Source organism: Phalaenopsis equestris, unplaced genomic scaffold (assembly GCF_001263595.1).
Source record: "Phalaenopsis equestris unplaced genomic scaffold, ASM126359v1 Scaffold000507, whole genome shotgun sequence".
Lineage (NCBI taxonomy): Eukaryota > Viridiplantae > Streptophyta > Magnoliopsida > Asparagales > Orchidaceae > Phalaenopsis > Phalaenopsis equestris.
This window is the reverse complement of record NW_018164947.1, coordinates 398,860-407,869: the sequence shown is the minus strand read 5'-3', so window position 1 is coordinate 407,869 and position 9,010 is coordinate 398,860. Positions and strand designations below refer to the sequence as shown.

General features: G+C 35.0%; 1 protein-coding gene across 1 annotated transcript in view; it reads left to right on the top strand.

Annotated features, from left to right (window-relative positions):
• Positions 1–8,692, top strand: part of LOC110028255 — a 30,103-nt gene extending 21,411 nt beyond the window's left edge. Inside the window, exon 8 of the mRNA XM_020730025.1 lies at positions 8,289–8,692. Within this exon, the coding sequence (XP_020585684.1) occupies positions 8,289–8,303 (15 nt within the window). The 3' untranslated portion in view covers positions 8,304–8,692. The remainder of the gene's footprint in view (positions 1–8,288) is intronic.
• The last annotated feature ends 318 nt before the right edge of the window (positions 8,693–9,010 follow it).

Genomic DNA, 9,010 nt, shown 5'->3' with positions numbered 1-9,010 from the left:
ATTTTGAATATGTTATGAATTCCCACATGTCAAATATTTTACAAAATCTTTCAACATTATATATGATAATATAAATGTTTTATATTGTATAAAACTTGCATTATTCTTTAAAAAGTCAAGATAATTTAAAATTTGTCTTATCCCTCAAATTTTGTCACTTTAATTAATGCATCTTATGCTCTAAGCTTAGTTGAACTCAACTCATAAATTTAATTACTCATTCAATTAAATCTTTTCAAATATATAATTCTTCATTTGCATGTATTCAAAATTTCTCTCTGCATTTGGAAAAATTATTTCATACGGACACCGTATGCAGAAATGTTCTGCATACGGTGTTCAATCTCTACCATCCATCACAACAAATTTGTTCTTAAAAAAAAAAAATTTAATATGGCTCACCGTCATGCATCTTTGTTGTAATGGACAGTGGAGATCGGACACTGTATGCATTTCTGCATACGGTGTCTGTATTGAACAATGTTTCGATTTTTCATGTGGTTGTGGGTGTGTGGCGGGTAGGTTTAATTACGCACATGACATAAATTAAGCATTATATAATCAAGTGTAGCATCAAATTCTGTTCAAATAATGTTTGGACAAATGTAATGCTTTTTACAAGCATTGGTTAACCGGATTTTTTGATGATTTAAAATGCTAAATAGTAATTTAATTATCTATTATCATTTAAATTATTTATATATTATTTATGAATTTGAATATTATATAAAAGTTGAGTTTTTTTCTTCTATTTTGTTCTTTCTGAATTTCTTATTTCTTATTGGATTGTTTTTTTTTATTTTGAATCCCTTAATTCCTGATTTGATCAATGCATTATTGAGTGAAAAAAAATATATATTTTTTTCAAATAATTTGTTTGGCTTACATTAATTTTCTCTTATATATTTTCTTGAAAGTTTAAATTTTGATTTCACATTGTTAGATGTCATGATGTTAGCTGTCATGAAGAGGGGAAATATTTGTGTACGTAAGACGTACGCAGCGCTGCATACTTCGGAAGGTTATTCAGAGGGTATAAGTGGGTTATATTTGTCTTATACTTCCTGTAACCTACCAGTAACCTACAAATAAGTTATTTGCATACACACCACACAATTCTAAGTTATTTGCATATTTAAATTTAAATTTTACATTTATAACATCTAAATATTCATATTATATTAAAAATTTCACTATTTAATTTAAAAAAAAATCATAATAAATATTTTTAAGATGACACATGTATAAAAGTTTAGGTATTAAAAATGTAAACACATAGGTATTTAGTGGTAGGTATGTTGATCTTCCTTTTTTTTTAATTTTTCTACTCCATTTAAACCTTCATTCCCTCTTCCTCCTTGTTCTGCAGAAAGGAAAGGAAAATGGGTACTGTGGATCCGTACCTTCAGAGGGAAAAAGCCCCTCCGTGTTATGGAGAAGCGGAGAGGACTTGATCTTCTCCAAAGCTCCGAGTGAGAGAAGTGATAACAAGGAAACAGATTTGAGATTGACGGCATTGCAGAAGCTTTCGACCATGAACAGGGCGGGAATGAGAATTCTAAATGTTGAGGATAGGGAGCTAAAGGAGATCGGCATCAAAAACCTTAGCTAAGGGTCGAGGGAGACGATTGAGAGGAGTGAAAAGGTTAGGGCAGATGATACAGGAAGTGGGCAACATCGTCAAAATATTTCTCGAGATGGCGACCACGTAGTTCATCCTGCGGCACACGTTTAATTTAAAATCCAAACATAGTTTTCCAAGACGCTACCAGGACGCTCGATCCAAACAGTGGGACGGTGTTTTCAAAACACCGTCGCAACTGATAAATTACCCCAAACACACTTTGAATCCAACCAGAGGTGTGTGAAATAATGCTTTCTACACTTATAATTTTTTCATTCTTAATGTAGCTTCGCCTTCACGAAGTGAAAAATTCGTGGGCTTTATGTATAGCCCAAAAATAGGCCATTGTCGAGCATAAGGATCTGCCACTATAGACGAACCAACAGACATGCAACCGTCGGGCCGGACACCCTGGTCGGCTACTCTCGTCCTGTCAGTCGGCCACTTGCAGCCAACCGACCAAGATGGGCGAGCCACCTTCCTCCTACCGACTGGTGACTTGCAAGCTGTCAACCACTTGTGCAAGCCATCACCAATCGATTAGCCATTATGGGCCAACCAATTACATCTAGTCGTCGGGCCACATACAACCAACCAGCAAACCGGCAAGTATCAGTCATAGAGAAGGAAGACGACTGGCCATCTTGGTCGGTCAATCCCCAGCCAGGCCCCCACTTTGGCCGGCCAGCCAACGAGGACCACTTATGTCGACCACATGACACTGACAAATCTAAGGAAGAAAAACTTCAAGGGGACCAATCCAAGTGAGGGAAAGTCCGGAATACCCCTCTCTAGTTTAAAAAATTCAAAGGCATAAGCGTAATATCAATTATCCCCTATCTTTCTCTATAAATAGAGCACCCCTTGCATGTGAAATGGGAGTCCCTAGGTTTTCCCTCTCACCCCCATGTTAGGAGCTTTCTTCTCTTCTCTCCTCACATTGTAACCTCTCTTCTGTATAAAAGAAGTTGTCACGCCCGAGGACCACCCCTGTTTTCTCCCGACGGGGCAACCTTCTCACTCGTTCTCTCCCTCTCTTTCTCATTCCCATTCCCATCCAATTTTATTCCTTAAGCAAGATCCAAAAGACAGATTTGAACTGAATACAAAGTAAACTAGTTGTCACAAGATTCTTTAGTTCATTGACAATCAAAACAATTATATTATCATGTTAGAAATCAATATGGGATAAAAGCACAATAAGCCCTTAAATCATTTTAAAAAAATAGTCAATTTCCATTCTCAATCATATGCTCATATTACTTACTCGATTTGGCAAAAAAAAAGGAAAAAAAAACAAATTAAATCAATGATTGTAAATCAAAACGTTAACTCTGCAAACAGCTGTTTTTCTTTATGTAGAAAAGTTCTAAAATCAAAATTTCTTCTTATTTTCTTTTTCATGAATGCGTTGATGATCATATTTATAAGAATTTGAAACAAATATTAGGATAACGTGAAGGAAGAAAGTGGATAAAGTTAATAGGAAAAAATAGAGAAAAATGAAAGAAATAGACCATATGTGTTGAAACATTTGAAGAAAAAAAGTTTAGGAGAATTGCATTCGTGCATAAGACACTTTAGCATTCAATTTACCATTCATTTTACTTAGGGCCCGTTTGGGGCAGCTTAAAAGTGCGGCGACGTTTTTAAAAACGTTGTCTTAACATTTGTTTTTCGCGTTTGAGTAAAGTTTCAGAAAACTGTGTTTTTTAGTTTGTATTACACGCGGACTCCCCCGCGGCCCGCGGGTATATCCCCGCGATCCGCGTTTGGCCTCCAAGCTTTTACGAAGCTACCCTCACAAACAATCCCACATCCCTAACCTTTCTTCGAACTCTTGGCGTCGATCCTGCCTCCGAAGTCGCTCTGCAGGTAAGGAATCTCTTTTCCTTGCTCCGCTCCTTCCTCATTTCCCCCATTTCGCCAAAAGACATCTTGATTTCAGACGAACCATGTATTCTATGTGGTGAATATGGAAGTGTTTAGTGGCTAAAAACCTAGATCCAGTTATTGGAATGCAAGTATTACCGATAAAAATGTAGATCCATTGTTATTCTGAAATGTTTGAAGCATCGAGAGGGATTCCTTCTCGATTCCCCATCCCTAAACTTTCTTCAAAATGCCTGATGTTTGATTTTTATTTACTGAAATTTTTGAGTGTTTGTTGTTCATATGGTCTCCATGCCAGAAAAAGATTTCTGAGTCTATTAAAAATTTGAGACATCTTCCATATGAATCTTGCTGTGCATTTTACTCATATGCGAAGATCTATAAGCAGTCTTCATTATTTGCAGTTCATAATCTATAAGAAGATATTTTTGGCGTTTTCTTGCCTGACAATGAGAGTGATACCTCTAATCTTCATTACTTGCAATTATCGAACAATATATTTTTGAGTGCCATGACATTGGGAATCTTTGGTAATCAAAGCTTGTTTTGCCTTTCAATTTTTGCCTTTCAATGAATGCTTGCTTTGCCTTTCAATGAATTACTGCAAGCAGTATGTAGTACTCTTCACAAAGTTTTGTTCTTTTTTTCCAATGATTCACAACTTGAATGTTTGTTATTAGTATTTCAAAATGTGTTTTGTCTGCTTGCAAGTATAATGCAGACCAAATGGTGTGGGGAAAAATAATGTTACAAGCTTTATGCTCTCATCCTATAGTCTTTTTTTTGGTGATGGATAAATATCAAACCTGCAATCTTATTGTGCAACGCTTCTTCCTTTTAATGTTTGCTTTGATTCATATGAATCTTCAATGGGTGTTCTTCGCTATTAGTTAGTGATTTTGTGAGATCTGATATCTTTTAAGGTACTTGATGTTATCATTTCATACTACTTGTGATTCTGGAGTATAGAGTATGATTTCCTTGGCGAGAAAAAGAAAAAATTTCATATATGATTGTTATATTAAAAGCACATTTCTGTTTCACCAATATACCAATAAATATTTCAATTCATAATCATTGTGCATTTTTTTTACATATGCAAATTCCATCTCTTGACTTGCTCATTTTCAGTCATAAATGTCATCTTACTATCCGTTCATGTCACCGTAAAAAAAGAGTAAATCTAAAGAGTTCGGATCATCGGCTATGTGGGATAGAGAGGCTACTAAGGGGATGTTTGAAACCATCAGAAATTCAACATGTGTTTCACCTATGTGATGGCTGGATGGGAAGATAGCGCACACGACAACCGTGTTTTCAAGTTTGCTAGCAACAGAAAATATGGTTTCACTTATCCACCACCAGGTATGACAGTCGTGTTTAGTTTTTGACCATCAGAATTTCTTTAAAATTTCTAAATGCCAGAAAAACTTACACAAGGAAGTGCAACTTAGTAGATGTTGGGTATTCTTTACAAAGGGGATATTTGAAACCAAATCCAGATACAAAATATCATATTCCTAATTTTGAGAGATCGAGCGGAGTTGCACGAGGGAAGAAAAAAATTTTAACATAAGACATTCATCCTTGCGTGGTGTGATCAAGAGATCGTTCGGGGTGGAAGAAGAAATGGGTAGAAGAAATGGGTAATTTTACGTGATATGTCAACTTATCCATTTCCAAAATAAGTCCAGATTGTAGTGATCACAATGTCACTACATAAATTCATTAGACGATATCATTTTAGGACAGATGCAGAATTTGCCATTATAAAAGAAGATTCATTACAAATATCACCTGAGGCATTTGAATACCACGTTGGACGTACGATCCCACAAGTCAAACTTGATTCACTAGAATCACACACCCCAGATGGAGAAGGTGCTTCAGAGATGGCGGTTTTGAGAGAGAAAATAGTAAATGAAATAAGCCTAGCCATCTAAATTAGATTACGTACTATGTGTTTCACTTATGTTCTGCAAACGTACTATGTGCGTCAAGTTGCATATATTTTTTGGGAGTAACAAAAAATATTCAATGTCATGTTTTTTTGCTATTCATATAACTTGTAGTATTGTATGACATGATTTCGAAAAACAGTAGTTATATTTTTTTTGTATTACATGGGCAATATTTCTAGCTGATATAGAATTGTTGCAATGGCTGTATTGGTGCAATGACTGCTTTATATTAACATTATTTTTCAGTTATAGAATTGGTGCAATGGTTGTATTCGAAGACCATGGTATTTAAAGTCCAGTAATGTTATGGGCAAGATTTGTAGTTGCTTGGATGGCCCAATTTGTTAAGGGCAACCGCTGCTATACATAGCTTATTGCCTCATATTACATTTTATTTTCGAATCATCCCTGTATATGTTCGATTCAGTTGTTCTGTTGCATTGGTTTGATAGTTGTTGGTGGGAGGAGAGTGATAGCTTCAGTACATTTTTATTTGATTAAGCATAATATTTTGCTTTACAAATGTATTCCAAAGCATATCTAAAATAATAATAACTGCTATTACTTTTTTGTTGTTTTGGACATGTCTGCGTAAACTCTTTTACAAATGGCAGTATAGTAGCATGTGGGGTGACTGCCATAATAATTTTGGAAGCAATTGATGCTCTTACTGTTATGTGAATCTCTTTAGTATTGACTGGGCTCAGCAACTCCCTACTTGGTGAGATGGTTGGCACCTTCCCACAATGATGCTAATAATGGTAATATAAGCATATTTAGGAAAGCAAGGAAGCAATCTATACATTTATTTTCTCAAGACTAGCATATTTGATTTTATTTTTTTATCCCAACTTACATTGCTTACATATCTTGTACAAGTGATATGTTGGAAAGCCAGCAAGCAATTTATTTACATTTGTTTGCATATCTTTTATTTCAATTGCCTGATGTTTAAAGTTAACCCATGCCTTGGAATTTATGTTTTGTTTGTGTCGAAAAGGAGTTGACTGGAAAAGGAGTTGACTGCAAGTTGACTGCAAAACCTTTTTATTGAGTTGGTAAGGAGGTTTTGGATGTTTTCTGTCAACCCATTGGAGGGTTATTTCAATGTTGGATAAATTCATGTGCAAGATTCAAAACCCTCAATACAATTCATGATGCAATAAGATCGTTTATGTGAAAAAAAAAATAGAAGATGCAGTTATGCTTTTTCTGGAAAATCTTTAGTTCTCAACAAAAAACAATAGGAGAATAATTGTGGAGCAGCTTGGACGGCCAATAAGGTTTGTTGTTGGCAACCGTTGCTTCTACATTTTTGGGGGTAAATTTTAAATTTTAAATAAACTACTCCTTTTAAATTTTTTGTGGTTCCAGCATTTTAGTTTAGTAGTAGGTTCAGATTGTACTTCCTTCCATCTCCTTCTGCATTTTTAATTTGGACTTTCAGTCGACTGCTGGAATTCCTCTTGCTATTGAGATAGCAAATGAAGGCTTGAAGAAAGCAGGCTTCTCTGCTGGTAAATCTATTCTTGTATTAGGTGGTGCAGGTGGAGTTGGATCCTTGGTGATTCAGGTAATTTCTTATAAATCATGAAACTGAAATCAAACTATGAGCATCTATGGCAGAAAAGAAGTCTGTGCCCAGACAACTGTTGGCTTGCCTTTCTTAGTTCAATCCTTTTATAACAAACAAGATATAGTTGTTTATTGATTCATTCGCTAGCGAATGAGACTATGATCCAATACAAATATTTCTTGATCAACATGATGGATTTTGTCATTGGCTGCTGGAAGTTTTATGTTCATTGATATTGTTGGCTTGTAGTTTTTACTCTAGCTTCTTTCCATCTCCTACAAGTCTGTTGGCTGTAATTTGGTACCTGCATGCTGGCTGTAAGTTGGTACCTTGCTGTAAGTGGGTACCTGTAAGTTGGGAGCACTGCTTTTATTCAGGAGTTGGTGTGGTAAATGTTGTATGGCTTGTATTATATATGTATTTTCTTATCGTTTCCACTACTCAAACTCAGAGAACAGTGAAAATAGAAATTAATATTAGAATTGCATTTATTTTTAGCCATTATTTGCCATTATTTATTGGTGAGGGATGTGGCCAGCTCTGGCATGATACAAACATATAAGACCGTTTACTTCTAGGCTGATCTGAAATCATGAGATAGATGTCCCCTTCCCACAATGATTCTCCTTAGACTATGGTAGTTCAGCAATTTGTTGTTTTCATCTTCTCTTGCTTTGATGAAAGCAGTGGTTCATTTTTCATATTTCCATAAGCTAGTGTGGTCTCCTTGCTTTACTGGAAACATGGGCAAGCTTTTAAAAATTTTGAAAATTTATGAATGCAATCATTTAAGATGTATAGATTTATAAAATTGTAGTCCAAGCTTATATCTATGGACTAGTTGTTTAAGTTTTTTGTTATAAAATTACATATGTCTTGGTTGTTATGTTTGGAAAACAGTATTCCTTTGTGACAAAATATTTTTATGTCAGCCAATGTTTTTGTATTCCTACAATTACATTGAGTTGTTTTATGTTTGAATGAATTCTTTTGTATGACCTAAACTATATATTGTTGTTTTTAATAGCAGTTTTGAGCTAATTTTATAATTATTGTGGATATATTATTTTATGTTGGTTAATAGCTTTACCTCTTATAATCTGGATAATGGTAGAGCAATTTGGGCAGCCACATAAATTTGTTGTCGGCAACCGCTGCCTCCATATTTCGTTAAATATACTTTCTATATTTCCTCAATTTTTTGACTAATCTATTCTATTTTTAATAACTGCAGGAAGATGAGTTCTAGATATTCAGGGAAGTCCGAGAAAGTGATATATCGGTGCGGGCTACCGACCTTGCTACTCACGTCACACCAGGCACATAGCTCCGGGAGGCAATTTTACAGGTGCCCACGGTGGGCACAACGACAGGAGTTCTGCACTTTTTTCAGGTGGGCCGACAGAGAGTTTGTTTCTATTATATCCCAACTAGAGACTACTACTCAGAGTTCGTCAATCTCAAAATTTCAAAACACTGCATCTGATTTGAGTGTTTTTTTTTTCTATTGCATCCCAGTCAGACAGATTCACTCATGGTTCTAGAGTGTCAGAGCCGGGCAGCATGGGCCGTAATATGTTGCTACATTTTAAAGTCAACATTATAATTTTTTTCCTTGTCATTTTGACATGTTATTTTCTCTTTTTTTTGTCTCATTATACTCCATATTAGTATGTGAATGTGCATTTTACTTTTGTATGTGTATCTTTGCTCGTTTGATATGAACATATATATTTGAGTTATATAAATGTAACACCACTTTTTTGTATTTCTTTTCTTAACATTTGATATCTAATTTTGTTAAGAAAATAATAAATTATGCTACACAGATTATTAGTTCAACTAAAAAAATTTGCAAATAAGTTGTTTACAAAAAGCACAACTCAAACAGCTACACGGCTTATTTAGAACAGGGGCAAAATGGTCATTTTTCTAGAATCAGTTGTTTTCCAAACG